The 27,303-nt window shown below is 42.7% G+C and overlaps 1 protein-coding gene across 1 annotated transcript in view; it reads right to left on the bottom strand.

The window, feature by feature from the left end:
- The window catches only part of bmpr2b (bone morphogenetic protein receptor, type II b (serine/threonine kinase)), a 300,682-nt gene extending 280,255 nt beyond the window's left edge, over positions 1–20,427 (bottom strand). Inside the window, exon 1 of the mRNA XM_060827667.1 lies at positions 19,062–20,427. Coding sequence (XP_060683650.1) covers positions 19,062–19,125 — 64 coding nt within the window. The 5' untranslated portion in view covers positions 19,126–20,427. The remainder of the gene's footprint in view (positions 1–19,061) is intronic.
- Positions 20,428–27,303: the final 6,876 nt, after the last annotated feature.

Below are 27,303 nucleotides of genomic sequence, written 5' to 3' on the forward strand. Positions count from 1 at the left end.
GCCTTGCGTAACTGCAGTAAGACATCCTATTTGTAAACTTTCATTGTAAGAAGATTTTAGTTTATCTTTTGCCTTTCTACATATTTGTTGGATCTGCCTGTCTACTTTCATTAACTGGTGTACAAGGACATCCAGATCCCTTTGAGCATTCACACATATCACAATTTAAATTCTACTCGGCCCTTAAATTCCACATTGAAAATAATAACTTCATATTTAGCCACGTGTACTGCATCTGTCATTCACTCGACTTGTCAAAATCACTGCAAGCCTCCTCGCAACTCTCAATCCCACATAGCTTTTTGTTAGCAAACTTGGAAATGTTGCATATGGTTCCTTTGTTCAGGATATTTATTTATACATACATATATCATGAATAGCTGGAGCCCACTAATCATTTGCTATATTAGTTACTATCTTCTACTCAGAAAAACAGTTATTCTTCCTGTCTGTCAAACAGCTCTCAATTCATGCCAATATATTATCCAATATGCTATGTGCTTTAATTTTGCCCATTAATTTCTCACGCAGGACCTTAGCTGAAAATCCAAATACACCACATCCACTGGTTCTCCCTTAGCTATTCTGCTAGTTACATATGGCCCTTCAGCCCACCAAACCTATGCCAACAATGATACCATACTGAACTAATCCCATCTGACTGCATGTGGTCCATATCCCTCTATTCCCTGCCTGTGCATCTGGCTGAATAAATGCTTCTTAAATGTGGCCATCATAGCTGCTTCTATAACAGACTGTGGCAGTGTCGTCCCGGCACCTACCACACACTGTGTAAAAAAAAACACTTTCTCCCTCTCCACTTAAACCAATTCCCCCTAGTATTTGACATTTCTACCCTGCAAAATAAAAAAAAACAGGTTATCCACATTATCCATGTCTCATAATTTTATGCACTTCTATCAGGTCACACCTCAGCCTTTAACACACTCTAGCAAAAATAATCCCACTTTGTCCAACCACTTCTTCTATTCACTCCAATCCAGGTAACATCCTAGTAAACCTCTTTTGCACACTCTCCAAAGCCTTCACCTCCTTCCTGTAATGTGGGGATCAGAACAGCACACAATAATCCATGTGGCCTCATTAAAATCTTACACAGCTGCAACTTAACTTGCCAACATAATGCCACAATCACTGAAGGTAAGCATCTTTATCATCTTACCCAATTGTGTTGCTATTTTCAGGGAGCTATGGTGTTGGACCCAAAGATCCCTCTGGATATCAATGCTCCTCAGGTCATAACATTTACTATATACTTTCTTCTTGTATTTGACCTCCCAAAATGCATCACCTCACACTTATCTGGATTAAACTCCATCAGCCATATCTAAGAATGTAAAGCTTCCTCCACACTGTCCTGATCAAACTCCAAGGCAAGTACAACATAGGTTTAACCCTGGATTCCCCTACTGATCAAGAAAATATCTTAGCCTTAAACATAAACAAAACCCCCATCCCCACAGCTCTCCTGTTGCCAGGAGTTCCACCAAGATTCTCAACCCTAAAAAACAGTCTTAAATTGGTCCCCCTCCTTATTTTGAGACTATACCCTATGGTTTAGGGTGAGAGGGGCAAGATTTAAAAGGGAACCTAAGGGGCAATTCTTTCACGCAGGTGATGCATGTATAGAATGAGCTGCCAGGGAATTGGAGGAGGTTGGTACAATTACAACATTTATAGGGAAGGTTTAAAGGGTTTTGGACAAAGTGCTGGCAAACGGGACTAGATTAATTTAGGGTATCTGATCAGCATGGATGAGTTAGACTGAAGAGTCTGTTTCCATGCTGTACATATCTATGACTCTATAAAAGGATGCCGCTCTTTGGCTCCTCAAGCTTGTTCCAACATTGAATAGAATCATGGCTGGTCTGATGTTACTGATCAAATATTTATCTTACAAGTTGTAGCAAGACTCTCAATCTCACAGAAAAAAAGTTCTCCTTATCTCAGTCTTAAATTGGTCTTCCCTTATTCTGAGACTATGCCCACTATCCTAGACTCTCCCATGACTCTCCTCTCAGTATTTACGTTGCCAAGTCCCTTCAGAATCCTATACGTTTCAATGAAATCATCTCTCATTCTTCTAAACTCCAGTGAGTAGAGTCCCAACCTGTTTAGCCTTTGCTTGCCATATCAGAGATCATCCTAATGCAACCTTCTCTGAACTGCCTCCTATGAAACAATATATTTCCTTAAATAAGGAAACCAAAACTGCTCACAGTATTCCAGATGTGGTCTCACTAGCACAGTTGCAGCAAGACTTCCCTACTCTTACAGTCCAACCCCCCTTGAAGTAGGGGACAACATTCCATTAGTCTTCTTGTTTACTTGTTTTCTTTGTTTCATGCACAAATGCCCAATATTATCTGAGAATTTATTTTTTAAATCTGACAGTGCTACTAGCCCACTGCTGGTGTCAGTTTACATGTTGACAATGACCTTGCATGCATTTTAGGCTTCAACCTACTCTGCTCAACACAAATAGGGCTACCATGCTGACCAGATATCCTAAATTAATCTCATCCCATTTGCCAACACTTGGTCCATATCCCTCTAAACCCTTCCTATTCATATATCTATCCAGATGCCTTACAAAAAGTTGTAATTATACCAGCCTCCTCCAGTTCCTCTGGCAGCTCATTCCGTACATGCAACACCTGCTACGTGAAAGAATTGGTTCTAAAAGTAACTCAAAAATCCACAGATACTCAAATGGAAATATACAAGACCACAGCTACACCTTGGCATTTTCTTCTGTACATATATCAGACAATTAGCTTCACTCCTTATCCCAATGTTCTATGTTTCTATGGTCATGCACTTTCATATTAAAGATGTAGCATTGAAATAATAATTGTAAAAGGCACCTGGAAAAAGGCTCATCAAGCTCTGGTGTTAAAACAATACTAGGAAACAGTACAAGTGAGTGTAGGTTTCGAATTCTGGTGCAGTACTGATGGGTATAGTTGCATCACGGGTAAAGGTCTGTCTGTGTATAGCACTGTGTCTGTACAAGGGTATAGCAATCATAGAAACAGGTTTGTCACTGTAATACACAGGGGGTACAATAGCCATAGTGAATGCCTAACTATAATTGGAATATACTGATGTTTTTGAGAGAGAAAATTTGAACTGATGAATTAAGAGCACTTAAATACTTTGACTGATGTCAAACATTTACCTCAAATCAAATATATCTGTTAAACTATTCAGTAATTAGATTTACTTTTCACAATTCAGATGTGTGTTTTAAAACTGAGACATACACATTATTCTAGGTGCAAATATAAAGAACATTAAGGTTTGATGTTTTATCCATCATGCTGCTAAGGAGGAGCCTGTGGAGATCTCAATTAGCCAAAACCAATGTGTTAAGAAGGCTCCAATAGCAGCAGTGTTTCTCACGTGCAGGATGCGCTGCAGAAATCTACCAAAATTCCTTTGAAAGCACCTTCCAAACCCATGACTACTACCATCTAGAAGGACAAGGACAGCAGACAGATGGGAACACCACTACCTTCAAGTTCCCCTCCAAGTCACACATCAACCTGATTTCTAAACATATTGCCATTCTTTCACTTGGTCAAAATTCTAAAATTCCCACCCTAACAACATTGTGGGTGAACCTACAGAAATAGATTGCATTGATTCAAGAAAAGACCTCATCTCCACCTTCTCAAGGGCAATTCTTCATTCATTATTCTTTATTCATTCACGGGATGAGGGCATTTATTGCCTATCCCTAATTGCCCAGAGGGCAGATAAGAGTCAACCACATGGCTGTGGTTCTGGAGTCACATGTAGGCCAGACCAGATAAGGTTGGCAGTTTTCCTCCTGAAGGACATTAACGAACCAGTTTGGTTTTTCCAACAATCGACAAGGAATTCATGGCCATTGTTAGACTCTTAATTCCAAATTTTGTTGAATTCAAATTCCACCACCTGCCATGGAGGGATTCGAACCTGGGTCACGACAACACGACCTGGCTCTCTGGATTAACAGTCCAGTGATTATACCACCAGGTCATTGCCTCCTCAGTGAGAGAGTGAGACAGACAGACAGTGCAAGAGATACTGAAAGACAGAGAAAGAGAGACACATGGGGAGGGAGAGAGGGGGACACACACACACACACACACACACACACACACACACACACACACGGAGAGAGAGACACAGAGAGGTGGAGAGAGGGAAGGGGGGAATAGAGAAAGACGGGGGAGGAGAGAGACAGAAAGAGACGGGGGAGGAGAAAGGGACAGGGGGGTGGAGGGGGAGGGAGAGCGGGGACACAAGGAGAGAAATGAAGAGAGGGAGAAAACGGGCAGTTGTTACATCCTCCGAGATTGTACTGGAAGTCCATGGGGAATCTTGCTGATTACCACTCACTCTTAGCTGATGATCAGTACACCCTCCATGTCAAGCACTGATTGGAAGAAGCACTAAAAGGCAGAGCACAAATGTACCCTGGATGTGAGATTCAATATCCATTACCAAGAATGACACCATAGCACACCACCATGTATCCTTGCCAACATTTCTGTCTTGGATCCGCTGCAGGGCTCAACGCAAGCTGGATGAACAGCACCTCATTGTCCACTTGGGGACTTTGAGGCCTTCAGGATTCAATATTGCTTTCAATAAATTTACAGCCTGAATATCTCATTCTATATCTTTTGCCCACCCTAAACGCCAACTCCTACCATGACACGGGTACTTTCAGCACATCTAAACCATTTTCACTCAATTCTCATTATCCAGCTTTTGTTCTTCCCTATCATCAATCCCTTCATCTGCATAATTTTTCTCCTCGCTCTCTCTCTGTCCGTTCTCAGCCATTATGGGAGTAATATAGCTGAAAATATGTTGCTGGTTAAAGCACAGCAAGTCAGGCAGCATCCAAGGAACAGGAAATTCGACATTTCGGGCCAGAACCCTTCATCGGCTCTGGCCCGAAACGTCGAATTTCCTGTTCCTTGGATGCTGCCTGACCTGCTGTGCTTTAACTAGCGACACATTTTCAGCTGTGATCTCCAGCATCTGCAGACCTCACTTTTTACTGGGAGTAATATAGAACAAGTATCTCTCCCATTTCTAAGAATACAGAGATGATCCCTACTTGCTGCTTCATGACAACAACAAAACAAGGATGCAAATCTCTTCTTCTCTGCTCTAAATCACAGCCTGATGAACCAATGGCTATATTAGTACCTCATTACTGTTCCACCTTTTCAGTTATCTTTCTTGATGTTAATTGTTAGAATAGTCAGACTTCACATTATTGAAGGAACAGACTTCAAGGATCTACAGCAAAGTCCTTGCAATTCTGGGCACTCAGTTACTATGTCTTAAAAGTTCAACTTGCTCACTGTGCAAATACTAGTGTCCCTCCAAACTGGCAGTTGCTTCAATAAGGTCATTAACACTCAACCGAACTGGTTTAAACAAAATTAACTTTCAAACGAGAAACAGGATTAGAAAAAAAGACTGAGACAGTTCATCATGATTAGCTCCCCCAGTGGTTCAGCTGGTACATACATGAAGTAATTCAGTAAAAAAGACTATAAGGTTCCGCGTTAGAATTGTAGTCAGTACCTGATGTCAGATGTTCATTGGGACCATATTTAGGCATTGCTTTCCCTTTCTAGAACAGAAACATTAGTCAGGGTTTCCATTCCTATTTATGTCAAGAACTCCTGCTGGAAAGTGGGTGTCAAGAAAGGATGCAATCCTTCTCAGCTTCAACAATCACTACAGGTGAACAGCCATGAGTCACACAAATAGAAAATATCAACTTGTATGCAAATCAGAAAGTTGCTGAAGCTTGTGGAACCCACATCACTGAGACTGACCACCATTGGCAGTAAAACAAAAGTATATTAATTCAGCAACTGAAATAGAAAACTTGCAAGCTAACTGAAAGTTAACAATAGCCATTTGAGGTGATTTTCTGAGATGATTAAATATATAAGTAAATTTTGTGGTCTAGCATTTGTCAGAATGTCACTGTTTAGCATTCCACCATCACAACTCTTGTCTGAAGCCTGCTACTTCACTTAAAAACTTTCAAAACAGCAGTCCAATTACAAGAGAGAGACAATTTTATTATTGTTGGCTTACTGCGCAGAATTAGAAGGGGAATAAAATACGGCAATAGCATTAATACAGCAAACAGCATTTTCAGGATTCAAGGCATCATTAAACTTTTTACATTTTAGTATACAGGGGATATAGTATCAACTGTTCGTGCTGTTCCCTGTGACTGTTATCAGGTGCACTGAGGTACACTACTACTTACTGTGTAACATCAACATTATCAGTATTTAGAGACATATGACTAGTGGTTGTTCATCCATGATCTTATTGAATGGCAGAGTCAAGAGTCCAAATGGCTTAATCTTACTCTGTCTCTGTATTGTTGTCTATATTCAACTTCTTAAATTCTATACTCTCATATTTAAGAAGCTTTTTCTAAAACTGACACCAATTTAGTTCGACATATTTGCATTTAATGTAATTTCAACACAGCTTCTCTAAAATTAGTTTCTCTAAAATTAAGTCATGATTGATTTTCTCTTTTTATGAAATCATTTATAAACAAAAGGATAGGAAAGCAAGTGACTCAACAAGATGTCCAATAATTCTCAGTGCTGTCTTATTAGCCTTATACCATTAACAATTGTTCAGAGGAGTTCAGTTTTCAGGGAACAGAGACACAGGCCATGACTTACAGGGGACAGTCTATATAGGAATATCCTGATCAGGCAAAAGGAAAAAGAAAAGCAGGATAGGAACATGGAACTTGCAGTTGAGCCAAATGTACAATTTCCATCAGGAGTTAAATGAGCAGGATAAAGATGGCTAATTTGCTTCCTCTCCACTTATAGAAAGTATAATACATGCATTACCACCCCAGTCAATATCAATTAATTTGGCATTCTTCAATTATAATGGAGTGGGAGGTTGTATTTATAGGTTTCCAAAGACAAGTAAAATAAATCACCAAGATTTAACATATGATAGGTCAAAATCCTGGAAACCTCCTCACTGCAGCAAAGTGAGTCTTACCCACAGTTAAAAAAACCTCCAATCCCGGCACTTCCTCGTCAGGTCCACAACCCCCACCAATCCAACCTCCAATCCCGGCACCTTCCCCTGCAACCGCAGGAAATGTAAAACTTGCACCCACACCTCCTCCCTTACTTCTCTCCAAGGCCCCAAAGGATCCTTCCATATCCGCCACAAATTCACCTGCACCTCCACACACACCATCTGTTGCATCCGCTGCACCCGATGTGGCCTCCTCTATATTGGGGAGACGGGCCGCCTACTTGCGGAACACTTCAGGGAACACCTCTGGGACGCCCGAACCAACCAACCCAACCACCCCGTGGCTCAACACTAACTCTCCCTCCCACTCCACCAAGGACATGCAGGTCCTTGGACTCCTCCATCGCCAGAACATAACAACACGACGGTTGGAGGAAGAGCACCTCATCTTCCGCCTGGGAACCCTCCAACCACAAGGGATGAACTCAGATTTCTCCAGTTTCCTCATTTCCCCTCCCCCCCACCTTGTCTCAGTCGATTCCCTCAAACTCAGCACCGCCCTCCTAACCTGCAATTTTCTTCCTGACCTCTCCGCCCCCACCCCACTCCGGCCTATCACCCTCACCTTGATCTCCTTCCACCTATCACATCTCCATCGCCCCTCCCCCAAGTCCTTCCTCCCTACCTTTTATCTTAGCCTGCTGGACACACTTTCCTCATTCCTGATGAAGGGCTTATGCCCGAAACGTCGAATTTCCTGTTCCTTGGATACTGCCTGACCTGCTGCGCTTTAACCAGCAACACATTTTCACCACAGTTAAAAGAACTGCACCCACTGCACCACACCTTCTCAAAGACGACTAAGGATGGACAATGAATGCTGGCCCAGCCAGCGATGTCACATCCCATGAATGCATAGGTAAAATGGTATATTTGCGGGTGTTAAATGCACTTTATTTGTTCATGGCCAAGCCAAAAATCCATCCTCAATAAGCACTACCAAAAACTGATCACTTTAATTTCCAATTTGTGGAACTTAACATGCACTAATTGGCTGGATTGTTTGCCAAGAAGTTCAAAGTTAAAACTTTCCTCATTTTGTACTGATTTAGTTTCAGGTAAGGAAAAAGTACTTTTGAACTGGGGATGAGAAAAATTTGGAGGGAGCCACACAAAGAAGCAGGACTAACTGAAATCATTTGTCCTCAGAGACATTAAAGGAAAATCTAATCCTATCTAAATTAATCACGCAATATCTAAACAATACATTTCTCAGCAGAATAATGGGAGAAACCCTTAACTTCCATTTCCTGATCCAAATGTAGTGTCATTTACTGCCCCAGATGTGATTAAAAAACTCAGTTCAAACTTGGAATTTAAGCTGGAATGTTCCAGCAATCCTAACCAATCATTCAATAGCAATCACTAGTATAGCAAGCACATTTAACATTATGAAACTCCCAAAGTGCTTCCTAGTAGCATTATAAAACAAGCCACATGAGATATTAGTCAGATAGTCAAAAGCTTGGTATGTGTTAATAAGTGCCTTAAAGGAGGAAAGGAAGGTAGGCAGAATGGTGCAAGGAGGGAATTCCAGAGCTTGGAACTGAGGCACAACCTCTACTGGTGCAGCAATATAAATTGGTAAAGCAAAAGAGTCAGATATCTTTGGAAATTGTGGATTTGTAAGAGATTATAGGATAAGAAGTGATAAACCCATGGTAGAATTTGAAAAAAGGATGAGAATTTTAAAATCAATAGTTGCTTGTCTGGGAGCCAATGAAGGCTAGGCCACTACTGGAGTATCGTATCTAATTCTGGTCTCCCTGCTATAGGAAGGATGTTGTGAAACTTGAAAGGGTTCAGAAAAGATTTACAAGGATGTTTCCAGGGTTGGAGGATTTGAGCGAAAGGGAGAGGCTGAATAGGTTGGGCCTGTTTTCCCTAGAGAGTCAGAGGCTGAGAGGTGACCTCAGAGGTTTATAAAATCATGAGGGACATGGATAGGATAAATAGACAAAGTCTTTTCACTGGGGTGGGAAAAGTCCAAAACTAGAGGGCATTGGTTTAGGGTGAGAGGGGAAAAATATAATAGTGATCTAAGGGGCAACCTTTTCACACAGAGGGTGGTGCTTATATGGAATGAGCTGCCAGACGAAGTGGAGGAGGCTGGGACAATTGCAACATTTAAAAGGCATTTGGATGGGTATGTGAATAGGTAGGGTTTAGAGGGATTCTGGCTGAAAAATGTGTTGCTGGAGAAGCGCAGATCAGGCAGCTTCCAAGGAGCAGGAGAAATGTCGATTCTCCTGCTCCTTGGATGCTGCCTGACCTGTTGCGCTTTTCCAGCAACACATTTTTCAGCTCTGATCTCCAGCATCTGCAGTCCTCACTTTCTCCTTAGAGGGATACGGACCAAGTACTAGCAAATGGGACTGGACTAGGTTGGGATATCTGATCAGTATGGACGAGTTGGACCAAAGGGTCTGTTTCCGTGCTGTATATCTCTATGACTCTGAGTACATCGTGTGATAAGGAAATGTGGAGGTGCCACTGTTGGACTAAGGTGGGCAAAGATAAAAATCACACAACACAAGGTTATAGTCCAATAGGTTTATTTGGAAGTAAAGCTTTCGGAGCTTGTGCTGCTGGACTATAGCCTGGTTCTGTGTGATTTTTAACTTTAATAAGGAAATGTGAGTTGCCCCAATTAAGGCACAGGTGGCAAGGTTTTTTAAAGACCTCAGATTCTCCTGCTCCTTAGATGCTGCCTGACCTGCTGCGCTTTTCCAGAAACACATTTTTAACTCAATAATTTATCCCAATTTGAGAAATTTCTCATTGATCAATTTAATTGATGAATATCCAATTCAGAATCATCTAGACTTAGTTTTTCCCTCGTCGAGTAACCAGTAAAACATTCTCCTTTTGATTTCCTTCACTCTCAAAAAACCTTTTGAGTATATTCACATGACACACTCGGATTTCTTTCTATTTGACGTTGTTGCATCCTGCTTCATCACATGTTGTGCTACTTTCAAATGCTGTCTGGCCAACTCACCCACTACACTTAATCTTGCCCCTATAATTTGACACATTGACTTACCAATTTCTCCTTAATTCATTTCAGTGGTCCTCTCACCTCATACCCAAAGATAATTCAAATGGACTGAAATTTAATTGATTAATTAGTTGCACCACTAATTACAAAAGGTACAAGTGGAATTCCTATATCCCAATCCTCTGAATAGTGTTCAATATAAGCCCTTAACATGGTCTTTAAAGTCTGATGCCACCATTCTAATGCTCTCTGTGATTCTGAATGGTACACAACAGATTTGAGTTGTTTTATTCTGAAGCTATCCATAACTTCAATAATTTTGATATAAAATATTACTCTTGACTTGACTGAATTTCTGTGGATACTCTGTATCTCGTAAAACAAATTGAGTAACTCTTCTACAATCCTTTTGGCCATGATAGTGTGTAATGTAATGGCCTCCGGAAATCTAGTAAACACATCCATAATGGCCAACAAATACGGATTCCCACTTTGTTTTAGTTAAGGATACTACATAATCAATTAAGACTCTTGTAAACAGTCCCTCAAATGGAGGAAATGGGTATAAAGGGTGCTGACATTATCACTGCCTGAGGTTTTCTAATTACAGTTCATTCTGCTATAATGCACATTTTGTCAGCGCAAATTGGCTATAACACGATTGATGAATTGTGGACACTTTGAATAACGTAAACTTTCGACTAAACAGGTATAGCGATTTTCTATTAGCAATCTTCTACAGCATAATTTTCCATAATGGAATTTTCTGTAGCACGAGGTAGCAGAGAAACACAACTGTCACGTTATAGCAGAATGACCTGTAAGTTCAACATCTTATTCAGTCCAGGCCAATAAAATGCTTTTGTATTCAAGTCTTCCTTACACTTGAATGATCGCTGACTGGTAATTCATGTGTTACTGCGACACCTCCGTTCTATGACTCATTGGTAGTGCAACTTGATGAATTTCTGCCCATTTCTCATCTGCCTGAATATGCAATGGTTTCCATTTCCTCATTAAGACCTGATTTTTAAGATATTAACATTCTGAGATTCATAAAGATTCTTCTTCTGTGTATGCTTCTTGATGCAATTGCTTTAGTTTTTTGTCTTTCTGTTGCAATTGAGGAAGTAATGATCAGGTTAGACCAAGGACAGACAATGAATGTTATCTACCTGCACTTCAAGAAGGCCTTCGACAAGGCGCCACAAAGGAGGCTGAGTAAGATAACTGGCCATGGTGTGAGGGGCAAGGTGGTAGCATGGATAGAACCTTGATTGTCTGGCAGAAAGCAAAGAATGGGGATAAAAGGATGGCAGCCAGTGACAAATTGTGTTCTGCAAGGGTCAGTGTTGGGACCACAACCTTTCACTTTATGCATTAACGATCTAGACGAAGGAACTGAGGGCATTCTGGCTGAATTTGCAGATGATAAAGATAGATAGAGGGACAGGCAACATTGAAACAGTGGGGAGGCTGCAGAAGGTTTTGGACAGGTTAGGAGAGTGGGCAAAGAAGTAGCAGATGGAGTACTGGGAAAGTGTGAGGTCATGCACTTTGGTAAGAATAAGGAGAAAGTGAGGACTGCAGATGCTGGAGTACCAGGGTTGAAAAATGTGGTGCTGGAAAAACACAGCAGGCCAGGCAGCATCCGAGGAGCAGGAGAATCGATGTTTTGGGCATAAGCCCTGAAGAAGGAACTAGTAGGAATAATACAAGCATGGATTATTTTCTAAATGAGGAGAAAATTCAGAAGTCTGAAATGCAAAGAGACTTGGGAGTTCTAGTTCAGGATTCTCTCAAGGTAAACTTGCAGGTTGAGTCAGTAGTTAGGAAGGCAAATGCAATGATGACATATAATTTGAGAGGACTTGAATATAAAAATAGGGATGCACTTCTGAGGCTCTGGTCAGATCACATTTGAAGTATTGTGCGCAGATTTGGGCCCCATATCTCCGAAAGGACTGTGAAAGTGACGACTGCAGATGCTGGAGATTAGAATCGATTGTATGGCACCAGAAAAGCACAGCATATCAGGCAGCATCCGAGGAGCGGGAAAATTGACTAATCTGATTCCTAATGAAGGGCTTATGCCTGAAACATTGATTTTCCTGCTCTTTGGATGCTGCCTGACCTGCTTTGCTTTTCCAGCACCACACACTCAACTCTCAGGAAGAATATATTGGCCCTGGAGCAGGTTCAGAGGAGATTCACGAGAACGGTCCCAAGAATGAAAAGCTTAACATATGAGGGACGTTTGAGGACTGCGGGTCCATACTCAATGAAGTTTAGAAGGATTTGGGGGATCTAACTGAACCATACAGAATACTGAATGGCCTGGATTTTGGGAATACGTTTCCTTTGGTAAGAGACTGAAACCTGAGGGCACAGCCTTAGAGTAAATGGAAGACCTTTTAGAATGGTGATAAGTAGAAACTTCTTCAGCAAGAGAGTGGTGAATCTAAAGAATTCATTGCCACAGAAGGCTGTGGAGGCCAGGTCATTGAGTATATTTAAGACGGAGATAAGATAGGTTCTTGAGTATCAAGGGAATCAACAGTAACGGGAAGAATGGGATTGAGAAATGTATCAGCCATAATCGAATGGCGGAGCAGACTCAATGGGCTGAATGACCTACATTCTGCTCCTATGTCTTATGATCATATGGTCTAATTCAGCTAATTTTTCAAAACTAAAAATATCCACTTTGTCCTCAAGCACTTTCTTCTTAAACAGTTGAATAAACATAGTTTCTGATTATTGAACTTCAACAACCTTGTCTGTATTCCTTGACTTCTCCTCCTGTTTCCACCTTGTGGTTTTGTGACATTGTTACAACAATCAAGAAAATTCCAGGGCATACTCTGTAACACTTGAGTTGCCTGGTCTTCCATTGACTTTTCAATCACAACAGGCATCACTCCCACCTGTGATCCAGCTATATCATTACCAGGGATAAACTTTTTTTGGAATTAAGAACTTCTCTATTACTCTTATCTTTGCTTCAGTACTTCTAATGGGACTCTCCAACCTCACCTTATATAATGGAACACTGCTCCCCTCGTCATGAATGCCACATGTTATCACTTGCTCTGGCAATACTCTTTCTGAATTACAGATCTCCTCATCACTCGCCAAAGATTAACTTGCTCCTGTATCTCTTAGAAATTTAATTACTTTACTTTGCCTCCTGCATTCATAAGTAAACCTTATCCACACAAGTAATTTCTTTAAAGAGCTCTGGCCCTTTTCTTCAACCAACCCCTGACCAAGTCGTACATCCTTCTGCAGCTTTTTACTAGCTTCCACTGTGCTTTCCTTTACCATTTCAACTCACTGGCTTATCCTGTTTTCTCACACCTGTCTTCCCAGTGCTTCTTCATGTGGCCTATTTTATTGCAGTGAAAACACCCAAGTATTTTTACTTCTCTTTCCCTCTCAATGGTTTCCTTATCCTGTGTGGTAAACTATCTTTATTATCTTCAATGAGATTTCCTTTTCCCTTACCACTGAGGATTTTTCTTTTCACCAATTTCTATCCCTCACAAATGGAGATTGACATTGAAACCAAACATTGATTTATGAACCAATTCAAACATCTGCCATTTCTGCTGCTAATCTTGTAGTTTTAACTCTGTGCTATTCCACATGAGTTCTCACTACTTCAGAAAGTGACTTTTTGAACTCCTTCAAAATAATAATCAAAGAGGGCCATATGTTTGATCTATTTTCAATGTCCTTATTCACCAATCAAAGTTATTTTGATCCTTTCAAACTCTACATACATTTGACTAGGTTCCTTCTTTAGATTTTTGAAACGTTGTCTGTAGGCTTCCAGTACTAGCTCATGTGCTTGAAATGTTGTCTGTAGGCTTCTTGTACTAGCTCATATGCTAGCCCTAAAATGGTTTTTTTCACCTCATCATAGACTCCAGATACCTCCTCTGATAGTGATGCAAATACCTCACTAGCTTTACTGACCAACATCCACACAGTCACAGGCCATTTCATTTGTTTAGCCATTGTTTCAAATGAAATCAAAAAAGCTTCTACATCTTTCTCATCAAACGTGAGCAACAGTAGAGCATGTTTAAACAGATCCCCACCAGGCCTTTGATTACAATAGGATTGCTCTCCATCATCGTCGTCATCTCTACTCCTAACTTTCACCTCTACTTTTGCTGTTTTAAGTCGACTTTGGGTTTTCAGTTCCAACCACTGAAATTCAAAAATTCTGTCTTTCTCCAGCTAGGGCATATTTTGTTTTTCTCTGTCTTCTATTTTTAATCTTAATTCAAAACTATTTAATTTCTTTTCCTCTTTCTTGTTGTTGTTTTTCTCTTGCCATTGCTTCTAATTCAAGCTGCTTCATTTGCAATTGAATGTTAGCAATCTTCAATGATTCTAATTACATTTCTGGCAATTGTAAATGTACAGCTATTCCTGCAATTGTTTCCCCTTTCCTCATAGACATAGACAACTTCAATTTGTTTACCAATTCTGAAAGTTTTGCCTTGCTCACTTTCTGTGACTTCTTCCATCCCCAGGAAACTCTCAGTGACTGCAAGAACTATTATTATACATGGCACACCTTAATGAAGTCCATATAGATCACATCCACGCTCATCTGCTCTGCCCTCATCTGGAGACCATAATCAGATTGGCCATGACCTCGAAAGGTGAATGGCCTCTGTTCTTTAAGTGGTGTGTTCCTATAAAATGAAGACTGGCCCATATGTATTGAGGAAGAAGATTAAATATCCAAGACAAAGCTTCAAAAATTACATAATTAGAAAAACTATGAAATTATTATATTTGAAAAATTTGGTATTTCACAAAGGATACCAGAGATTGCCAATCGTTTCACATAGTGATGGCAAACATCAAACCAAAAGAATGACTAGGATAAGATTACGTCCAATCAAGGATAGTAGTTGGAAATGTGCGTGGAGTCCAAGGAGACAGGGGAAGCACTAAATGAATATCTTTCCTCCGTATTCACACTGGAAAAATACAATGTTGCCTGAGACACAGGCTACGAGACTAGATGGCATTGAGGCTCACAAGGAGGTGGTGTTAACAATTCTGAAGAATATGAAAATAGATAAGTCCCCTGGGCTGGATGGGATTTATCCTAGGATTCTCTGGGAAACCAGGGACGAGACTGCAGAGCCTTGGACTTTGATATTTAGATCATCATTGTCTACAGAAGTAGTGCCAGAAACTGGAGGATAGCAAATGTGACCCCCTTGTTCAAGAAGGGGAGTAGAGGCAACCATGATAATTACAGACCAATGAGTCTTACTTTGTTTGTGGGTGAAATATTGGGAAAGGTTATAAGAGATAGGATTTACAATCATCTGGAGAGAAATAAGTTGATTAAGGATAGTCAACACGGTTTTGTGAAGGGTAGGGCGTGCCTCACAAATCTTATTGAGATGGTGACCAAACAGGTGGATGAGGATAAAGCAGTTGATGTAGTGCACATGGATTTCAGTAAAGTGTTTGATAAAGTTCCCCACAGTGGGCTATTGCACAAAATATGGAAGTATGGGATTCAGGGTGATTTACTGGTTTGAGTCTGAAATTGGCTAGCTGAAAGATAGATGTTGGTGGTCCATGGGAAATGTTCACTCTAGTGGTGTACTGCAAGGATCTGTTTTCGGGCCACTGCTGTTTGTCATTTTTATAAATGGCCTAGATGAGGGCGTAGAAGGATGGCCTAATAAATTTGCAGATGACACTAAGGTTGGTGAAGTTGTGGATAGCGCTGAAGGATGTTGCAAGTTATAGAGGGTCATAGATAAGTTGTAGAGCTGGGCCAATAGGTGGCAAATGGAGTTTAATGCGAGAAGGTGTGAGGTGATTCACTTGGGAAGGAGTAACAGAAATAAAGGGTACTGGACTAATGGTAAGATTCTTGATAGTGTAGAAGAGCAGAGAGATCTTGGTGTCCATGTACATAGATTCCCTGAAAGTTGCCACCCAGGTTGATAGGGTTGTTAAGAAGGCATACAATGCATTAGCTTTTATTGGTAGGGGGACTGAGCTTCAGAGCCACAAGGTCAAGGTGCAGCTGGTCCGACTGCACGTAGAGCTTGCATTCCAAAGAGACACTCAGCTTCTGAACTTGTTTGAACCAAGACTTAACATGAACCAAACATCTAAATTCCAGAGATGAGACAAGGGTAGCATACTTTGATATGAAGGCCACATTCAATTGAATGTGGCATTAAGGAGCCCCAGAAAAATTAAAAATCGGGGGCAATATCTCCACAGTTGGAGTCATTGTTGGCACATAGGAAACTGGTGTGGTTGTTGGAGGTAAGTCATCTCATCACAAGGACATCTCTGCAGGATTCCTTAGCATCCGGTCCTAGGCACCACACCTTTAGCTGCTTCATCAATGACCATCCCTCTATCAAAAAGTAAGATTTGGGATTTTTTTTGATGATTGCACTATGCTCGTAACTCCTCAGATGATAGAGCAGTCCTGTTCAAATGCAATAAGATCTGGACAGTATCCACACTTGGGCTGACAAGCGCAAGTAACATTCACACCACACAAACGCCAGGCAGTGGCTGTCTTCAATACAAAGCTAAACTAACCACTGCCTTATGACATTCAATGGTGTTACCATCACTGAAATTCCCACTATCAATATTCTGGGGGTTACTATTGACCAGAGACTTAACTGAACTCACCATATAAATACTATGGCCAGTAGAGCAGGTCAGAGGCTCAGAATACTTAAGAATCCCTATAGTGTGGAAACAGGCCAAACAAGACAACATTGACCCTCCGAAAAACATCCCATCCAGACCTATCCCTCTACCCTATCGCTGCAACCCTGCATTACCCAAAGCTAATCTACACATCCCTGAACACTATGGGTAATTTAGTGGGGTCCATGCACCTAACCTGCACATGTTTAGACTTTGAGACGAAACCAGAGCACCCAGTGGAAACCTACACAGACACAACAACTCCACACAGACCGTCACCCGAGGGTGGAATCGAATCTGGCTCCCTGGCACTGAGAGGCTGCAGTGCTAACCACCCTACTGTGGTGAGTTACTCACCTGCTGATTCTCTAAAGCCTGTGCACCATCTACAAACTACAGATCAGGAGTGTGATGGAACACTCCTTCAAAATACCTCAAAAAGGAGCAGCTCTTACAGCCAGAAATTTTTCCCGCCCTCCATCTTCAATTACCCCAAATACAATTTTAGCCTAAGGGGCAACTTTTTCACGCCGAGGGTAGTACAGGTATGGAATGAGCTGCCAGAGGATGTGGTGCAGGCTGGTACAATTGCAACATTTAAGAGGCATTTTGAATGGGTATATGAATAGGAAGGGTTTGGAGGGATATGAGCCAGTTGCTGGCAGGTGGGACTAGATTAGGTTGGAATCTCTAGTCGGCATGGACGGGTTGGACCAAAGGGTCTGTTTCTATGCTGTACATCTCTATGACTCTATGACTCCCCACTTGCTTGAATGGAGGCAGCTCGAACAGCACTCAAGAAGCTTTGTGCCATCCAGGACAAAGTAGCCCACTTGACTGACAAGCATATTCACAAGCATCCATTCTCTTCACAAACACTTAATAACAGCAACGTGTACTATCCACAAGATGCACTGCAGAAAATCTCCAAAAATCACCGAAGACAGCACATTCCAAATCCATGACCACTATCATCTAGAAGGTCAAGGGCAGCAGATACATGGGAATACCATCCCTGCAAGTTGCCCTCCAAATCAGTCAACACCGTGACTTGGAAATATATCACTGTTCCTGGGTCAAGATCCTGGAATTCCCTCCCTAATGGCAACGTGGGTCTACCTGCAGCGCATGGGCTGCAGTGGTTCAAGAACATAGCTCAACACCACCTTCTCAAGAGTGACTTGGGATGGGCAATAAATGTTGACCAGCTGGTGACACCCATGTCCTGTGAGTAAATAAAGAAAACCTACGTCTAGCCAACTGCATACCGTAATGGACACAGAACTTCCGGCAATGTTGTTGGTAATTAACTCTACAAATCTGTAAGAAAGGCAAAGATAAATCAACAATTGCAACTTCTTTCCCACCAAATCTGGATAACAGAATATAAATGGCAAATAGAACATTGTCTGCACTAAAGTGAATACTCTGGTGCAGAGTGGTCTACATTTGCTGAACTTAATTCTTCTGATGCAAGTTGGTGGTAGACAGTCCAACACTAATGGAAGACAGCAAGTGTCGAATATTAAGATGTTCACAGGCAGCAAACCCATGCCCACATGTGCAAAAATATACTTGCAGACAGATGACAGAAAACACACTGTAATGCAAACTGTGGTCATTTGTTCATTGGTACAAAGCCAAATTATATCACATGCGCCTTAGATAACAGGACCATCTTGGTCTGTCTCAGTCCATATATTTGCTGGATGACCCTGCTGTGCTACATAAGATATTACTACATCTGTTTGACCATGAGATTTACAGGCTCATGTGTATACCTTGACGACTGTGCACAAAAAAAGATGCTTGTCAAATCTTGCGAGGGAAGAAATCCTAGACAATTACTTAAATGACCCCTCCCCTGTTGCAACTGTCCACTCTCCCCTTCACTCCCCTGTCCCTTACTCTCTCTCCACCTCCTCCCTTTCATCCTGTCCAACTCTACTCATCTTCTTACTGATCTACCCCCTCTTGGTCTCCTTTCCTCTCTAACCCCTGCCTGCCCCCCATACACACACTTCTCCTACTCTCTCCCCCACCACCACCACCACACACCCAGTCATGTAGGTGACAGCGAGCTTGACGCAGTCTCTTTAAATGTTCCTCCAACCTTTCCCCAACACCACCCCCCCCCCCAAAAAAAAACAAAAAAATCCCGGGGCCGTGTTCGAGACCCGGGAACATGTTTCCAGTCACTTACAGGCCACGACGTTCACCCAGGCGGCGTGAATCCCGAAGAAGAGCAGGCATACGGAAGCGGCCATATCCGACCCGGGGTTTGGGGGAAAGCGAAGTAATCAATGCACGACGACGACGACGAGGGAGAGGGGGTTGGGGGGGACGTCGGCAGTGCGGCTCGGCCCAGTTGAGCCGCGGCGGTTACTGACAGCCCGGCCGCGCCACGCCGACAGCTCGCGACGGTCTCATGCCCTCGCGGAGGCCGCGATTTGAAAGTCTGCTGGGCGCCCCCCCCGGGGCTCGCGCTCACAACCGCCCGCTGGCCCTAATCGGACCGGATTCCTCACCCGCTCCGCTCAGACAACACACACACACCCGCAGGAGATAGAATTATTATTTCCCTCCTTTTAATTCCTCGACTGTTGCTGGGGTTCTTTTTCTTTCCCCGCACCGCACAAAAAAAAAATCCAGCGGAAAGAAAAGCCGCCGGCGGCGTCCCAGACAAACCGTGGATGGGTGGGATTGATTGAAAAAAAAATCTTTTTTTTGTTGTGTGTGTTCGACAACTGTTCTACTCGTGATCACGGAACAAAATGTTCAGGATTATCGACGCAGATATGAGAATCCCCGTCTGTTCGATCGCTGTTGATGATAAATCCTCTACAAACTTCAGTCGTGTGTTGGGGATTTTGAAATAATATAACTTGCCATAATGGGAAACGAGAAAAAAAAATTTCCTACGACCCGTCTCCTCGACGACGACGACGATGATTTTCCTTCTCTTCCTGACGGAATATTTGTATATATTTCCTCGCAGACTTGTCTGAGATTTCCTCTTCAGTGCATGGGATTTCTTTCCCTCCCCTTCCCCCCTCTCGAGTGAAGCGAGATCGATCGAATTTACTTTTAATCTTTCTCGAAATAATTTCCACCCCCGCTTCCAAGCGCAGGTCTTCGGCCGACGGCGTGTGTTTTTTTTCTCTCTTTTTTGTGTACGTTTTACTTTCCTTCTCAAACCGTCCTCGGGAGCTGCACCGCAAACTCTTCGTCCTGGTGGTGGTGGTGGTGGGGTGGGGATTTATTTATTTAGATTTCGCTCTTTCGCCTGGCTCCCGTTCAAATTTATTCTGCTATTTCTCTCTCTCTCATCCTGCAGCTCCTGTATATACAAAAAAAATTAAGATTTCCACTACCGAAGGTTCATTCCCCCCCAGCCGGTCATCATGTCCGTCCTTCCACCACCCCCCCCCTCTTCTGATCTGAGGCGGTTTGGTTGGTGGGTGGGGGGGGGCAAATCTGGTCCACTCAAACCAGCTTTAGGTTCACACTTTCAGGATTAAAGGGCAGGAGGCACTAGCAACTTCCGAAAGAATCTCTCCTAACCCCCCCCCCCAACACCAACCCCAACCCCAACCCCAACCCAAGCCGTTCTGCTTTATTTCTGCTAGAATTGTGTGGAAGTTGTCTTTCTTGCTTCCTTCACCCTGTGCAAACTCCAGGAGACCACAAGGGGTTTCGGTGGGAGGTGCCGAAAACGCTTTCTTCTCTATTCCCCCTCCCTCCTCTTCCCAGCCAAGTCGATTCCTGGGATCTTTTTCCCACTCCTGTCTCTTATGTCCGTGTTTTGCGTGGCTTTATTTTTTTTCCCGCCCCCTCACCCGGAGAACCACGAAGGCTGGGCTGGATTGAGCTGATCGCGAACAGGGAAAGACAGCCACCGAAACCAGACACACAAACACAGCAAGCAAAGACGGGAAACGCCCGCCAGACACGCCACGGTCACACCGAGCCTCAGGCGGTGTCTGAATCCGAACAGCTCCCTCTATAGTGCTCTACGTTTAAAGGGGCAACGCAAATTAAAACCCCCTCTCCCCCCCAAAAAAAGAGCTCTGAAGTAGGAATGGACAAATTAGAAATTCTGGTTTCTCTCATAAAGGAGTTCTACAGCTCGCAGTGAAACTACGCTTTCAATGTGCCAGCTGTGTTTCAAGACCCTCCACTGAGGCATCAGGAACAAATGAACATTGAGCCAATAAAGATGCATAAGCAGTGAATGCAAATTTAATGGAATCAGTGGAATTCAAAGCAGCAACCTCAACGAGGAGAGAGAGGTGAAAGGGTCTGGGGCAAGAAGCCTAGATTTGAGGCCTAGGTAGCTGAAGGAACTATTGCTAATATTGGGGTGAGAAGGGAACTCACAAGTGGCCTTATTCAAAGGATCAAGAGTTCAGTGGGTACTCGAGATACACATCTACCCTCACAAGTACAATATTTCGTTAATAATTATTTGTCCACCAGCACTTTTCTCTGTAAAACTAAAGTATTTCCACCTCAAGTAACTTTTCCATTAATCCTCTCTTTATACAGATATTTGGTATGCAAATCCACATGGGCCCAGCTGTGCCACTCTCGCTTTGTAGAATCTGTTGAACTTCCACTTTTCCTCGAGTTCTTTTTTCTAACCACTGCAGTGATGACTCTGTCAGATACTTCCTAAATCACATTGACCTAAAATATATTAACCATATTTATATATATGTTAGATTACTTATAGTGTGGAAACAGGCCCTTCGGCCCAACAGATCCATACCGACCCTCCGAAGAGCAACCCAGCCAGACCCATCCTACAAGGATATATCCTTTTAATATTTCTTTATCATATTTTTAGTGCTGTGATGGGAGTAGTGTGCTGATACACCAGCTCCGACAATGGCACGTGTATATAAATTCAATTACCTAATTAGCCAATTGCTTCTGTTTTGTACTCTTTATCAGAATAAAAGAAATGTTAACCAGGTTTCCCTAATGAATTCTTAAGGAACAAAACTTTTCATGAATTAACTAGAAAACACTGGTTAACTTCTAAGCTCTGATCCCCTGAATCAAAAATTATATCCTTTGGATTGTGCACACAGGCACATTGTCATGAGCCAAAAAGAGGTCTCTGTAGATATTTTTGATTTAAAAAGGCAGAATAGGGGACACAAAAACAACCCAAGGTCTAGAAACAAGGGATATTCATGTCCACTGCATTTCCTGAAGATGACACAAAATTGCAGACAGCCATAGATTGTTGGTAGATGTCCAGTTCTAATTGCAGCCAACTTAGATTCAAGCCTTTTTGTGGCCGGGGGCGGGGTGCAGTGATGGCTCTGGTCACAGTCCACCTCTTCCAGTTTGCCAGGTGAGCAGAAATATTGACATTTAGAAACTCTATCACGCTTCCAAGCTAGTTAGCAAAAAAAAGGAGTCTGACAGCTTCTTAGGTCTCTTCTTTACTGACTCCTGGGGTTATGAAATAGATCAGAAAGGGTTGCTAGGCAACCAGAGGAGTGGAAGGGATAAAAAGTACAGAGCCTTTGGAAACTGGCTTGGCTGAGTGGAGGAAGGTGAAAGGTAATACATTCAGCACCCCCACCCCACCAAATCTTTTGGAGCCTTCTGGACTTTGTACAGGGAGATGAGAGAGGAGGGAAAACAACTTTATATAACTGAGTTTAATCCTTTCAAAGCTGGGTTTTTCAGGAAAAATAATAAACGCTAATTATAATTCCTCTGAAAGCTTTGCTTACATGTTTCTGCATTTCCAGTCAATCAATCAATCTATGATAACTGGAGTCAAACTGGAGTCTTCCATAACGGTATCTATTTGTGGGTCTTCAAAAGGCTGAAGAGGTCAATCCAGGATCCACGGATTCTATTGCAGTGTGGGCATTGGTGGTTAGAGGTTATGGTAGGTGGTATTTCTTGATGTTCTGTTTCTCCTTTCACAAGAGCCCCTTCTGTTCAGCAGCATGACAGAGATGTTTTCATGGCGTATAGCTCCCTGCTGGATGATGTTTCTCCAGTGTTCCATTGTGTAGCCATGTCCTCTCAGTGCAAGGTTTGTGAAGCTTTGTAGCTCAGGTTGAGGTTTAGAATATTCCAACGAGCCATCACACACTACAGCACAGACAAACTTCGGAAAACAGAGGAAAAACACCTATACAACGTATTCAAGAAGAACGAATACTCAAAAATACAGTCCGCAGATTCCTCAAGAACAAACCACGACAAGCAGACCAAACACAGCCAGAAACCCTAACGACCTTACCGTACATCAAAGAAGTTTCAGAAATGACAGCCAGACTACTGAGACCCCTCGGAATCCTAGTAGCACACAAACCCACCAACACTCTCAACCAAAAACTAACAAACTTAAAAGACCCAGTACAACCCATGGACAAAACCAACGTCATCTACAAAATTCTATGCAAGGACTGCCACAGACACTACGTAGGACAAACAGGAAGAAAGTTAGACACCAGGATACACGAACACCAGCTAGCCACAAAAAGACACGACCCTCTCTCCCTCGTAGTCCTACACACGGATGAAAAAAAACACCATTTTGATTGGGACAACACATCTATCTTGGGACAGGCTAAGCAAAGACATGCCAGAGAATTCCTAGAGGCCTGGCACTCCAACCACAACGCCATAAACAAACACATAGATCTAGATACCATCTATCAACCCCTCAGAAAACGAACAAGAAATGACATCACACAAACCCCAGGAACCCCATCCAGGAGAAAGATATAAATAGAAAGCAGGAGACAACAGCTTCGCTTCACTTGGAGGTTGCCACTGATGATGTTACCTAGCCAGGTAATGAAACGTCTGGATACCAAACCTACAGCTCAGCGAGCAAACCTACACCCTATGTCCTCTCAGTTATTCATGACAAGGAATTTCTTGAGTTTGGTCCAGAAGAAGGTTACCCCTAACCACCAGATTAAAAAGGGATCATGATCAAATGGGTCAATGGGCTGAGGAGTAGCAGATGGAGTTTAATTTAAATAAATGCCAAGTGCTTCATTTTGGGAAAGCAAACCTTAGCAGGACTCATACACTTAATGGTAAGGTCCTAGGGAGTGTTGCTGAACAAAGGGACCTTGGAGTGCAGGTTCATAGCTCCTTGAAAGGAGAGTTACAAGTAGATAGGATAGTGAAGAAGACGTTTGTATGCTTTCCTTTATTGGTCAGAGTATTGAGTAGAGGAGTTGGAGGTCATGTTGCGGCTATACAGAACATTGGCTTGGCCACGTTTGGAATATTGCGTGCAATTCTAGTGTCCTTCCTATCGGAAGGATGTTGTAAAACTTGAAAAAGTTCAGAAAAGATTTACAAGGATGTTACCAGGGTTGGAGGATTTGAGCTATAGGGAGAGGTTGAATAGGCTAGAGCTGTTTTCCCTGGAGCATCAGAGGGTAAGGGGAGACCTTATGGAGGTTTATAAAATCATGAAGGGCATGAATAGAGTAAGTATACAAGATCTTTTACCTGGGGTGGGGAGTCCAGGACGAGAGGGCATATGTCTAGGGTGAGAGGGGAAAGATATAAAAGAGACCTAAAGGGCAACTGTTTCACACAGAGGGTGGTGCATGTGAGGAATGGGCTGCCGGATATGGGCCAGGTGCTGGCAGGTGCGACTAAATTGGGTTGGGATATCTGGTCGGCATGGACAAGTTCGACCGAAGGGTTTGTTTCCATGCTGTACATCTCTGTGACTCTATGTTATCTTTGAAGTGTTTTTTTTGGACGCCAGGGGCTTCCTGATCTTCAGTCAGCTGGGAATACATGATCTGTTTTGGGAGGCATGAGTTGGACATTCAGATCACATGGACGATCCATCAGAGTTGCTGTTGAATTATGGTAGCACTAACAGTGGTGTTGGTGCACTAGTCTTTCCAGGTGCTCCTCAGGACTTTTCGTAGGGATCTCTGGTGGTGGGTTTTCCAGTGCTTTAAGGTGCCTAGTCAGTTCCATATTGCAATGGGGGAAGGACAACAGCTTTGTAGGCCTGAAGTTTAGTCTGGATCTATAGTTCATGGTCTTCAAACACACTTCTGAATTGGGCAAAGGCTCCACTGGCTCAGCTCAGATGGTGTTTATTTCTGCATCAATGTTGGCCTTGGCGGAGAGAAGGCTGCTGAGGTCATAAAGTCGTACAGCATGGACACATGCCCTTTGGCCCAAACCTGTCCATGCTGAGCAAAATGTCCATCCATGCTAACCCCAATTCCTTGCACTTGGCCTATATCCTTTTCAATGTTTCCTTTCCATGTATTTGTCCAAATGCCTTTTAAATGTTGTTAATGTACTTGCCTCAACCCTTCCCCTGGCAGCTCATTCCACACACGTACCACCCTCTGTGTAAAAGGTATGGGAAGTGATCCCCACGTTCAAGGGGATGGTTATTGACCCTTATTGTAGGAGGGATGAAGGGACTGTTTAGTGATGGGTGATCATGTAGTAGGATTCCATTTTATGTTACGGGTAAGGCCTAAGAACGTCAATGCATTAGCAGGATGCACTGCAAATCTTCTGCAGAGTGTACTGCGATGGTGTTGTCATCTGCATATTAGAACACCAAGATGAGGTGGTGGAGACCTTGCCCTTGGCCTTGAGCCAGTGAGATGGAGAATGGCAGCAATGAAGATGGTGAATAGGGTCAGTGCAATGATGCAGTCCTGCTTAACACCCACCTTCACAGCGAGAAACCCAAACTCCAATCCATAATTGCTAAGCATTGTCACCTGCATCTCATGACACATTAGCCTCAGCATCCTGATGAACTTATCAGAGCAGCTGCATTGTGACAGTCTCCTCCAGAGACCTGGCAGTTAAAGGTGTCAAAGCCTAGTTGGGTGGATAAAGGCCATGTAAAGTAGTTGTTTTTGTTCCCGACATTTTTCTTGTAATTGATATGTGAAGATCATGACTGTTATTCCTCTGGATGGGCAGAAGCCATACTCAATTCAGGAAGTATTTCCTCTAATAATGGCAGAGGATATTGGCATGGACACGTGCCAGTGGTTGAGAGGAGAGAGATGCCTCTGTAATTCCCACAGTCAGCCCTGTCACCCTTTTTAAGAAGGTCACAAACAGAGCATCCCTAAACTCCAAGGGGAGTTCTTCTTTGAGCCAAATCTTCAATGGTAAAGCATGTTTGTAATTATTGGGGCTGTGGGCCACCCTCCTTTCGTATATTTGCAGGAATCCCATTAGGACCAGCAGCTGTGTTCTTTCTTAGGCTTCTTAAGGCATTTTGTGCTCCTGGGAGCATGGACTAGTTGAACCAAGAGGTCTGTTTCCATGCTGTATGAGTCTATGTCACCTTGCATGGATCTCTGGGGGATTTTGTTAATGATTTCCAAGTTAATGTTGGTATGATGGTTGAGGAATTCTTGGAAACGCTCTCTCCAGCAGGTGTTTATTGCCTTGTTGTACTTGAGTAGTTTGTCCGTCTTCAGAACACACAGGGTTTAAACCACGGTAACTTGGACTGTATACTGCCTTGGTGGTGCTTAAGAAACCTCTTATATCATGGGCATCTGCTAGCTGCTGGATTTCCAATTTGTTTTTGAACTCCTATACTCTCTTCAGGACATCAGCCTTAGCTGTGGCATAGGCCCTTCTTTTGGCCTTGCAGTTGATGTCATTCTGCCTGTCACAAAGGCTTTCTTTTTCTTGAAGTTTAGCTGTTTAATTTCTGCATTTTCTCATCAAACCAGTCCTGATTGTTTCTGGACTTGTGCCCAAGGGTGTTATTGCAGGGTACTGAGATGGTTGATTTAAACAGACTCCAGTGTTCTCCAATGTCCTCAGGCTATTCCCTAGGTAGATTTTTAGCAAGTGAGGCCTGTAGCTGTTGCATCATGGTCATGTCACCCAGGTTCTCGATGTTGAATCTTGACTGGATCTGATTCTTCGGAATTTTCTTGTTTCTGTGTAGTCTGATGGACATTCTGGAATGATAAGGCAGTAATCAATCCAGCAGCCAGCTGAGCTGATCATAGCCCTGATGACATTCACATCCCAAAGGTCCCTGGAGCAATCAATGGCAGTCAGCAGCAGGTAAAGTTCTGCAAAGTGTTGGCTTGTTTACAAGAAAATACATGGTTAAAAAAACCTCTTCAAACTGGAGAATGGCTTAATAGTTCAAAACTTCCAGTTTTTCCAGGTTTTCCTTAAATATAAAAATATATTTTCGACAATAGCTGCTCTGATGACACTATCTTCCATATCAAAGTTTCTGAAATGTCACCCTTCCCTCAACTTGTGATACTCTCCCTTGTGAAAAACATAACCTTTACAGGTAGCACTCCCATTTCCATATGCTTCTAATTCAACCCATAAATGTGCAATTCCTTTCATTCCCTATTCCACAGCCACTGCCCGATTATATTCCATCATTTCTTTCGTGTCCAATGTAAACC

Source organism: Hemiscyllium ocellatum, chromosome 7 (genome assembly GCF_020745735.1).
Source record: "Hemiscyllium ocellatum isolate sHemOce1 chromosome 7, sHemOce1.pat.X.cur, whole genome shotgun sequence".
NCBI lineage: Eukaryota > Metazoa > Chordata > Chondrichthyes > Orectolobiformes > Hemiscylliidae > Hemiscyllium > Hemiscyllium ocellatum.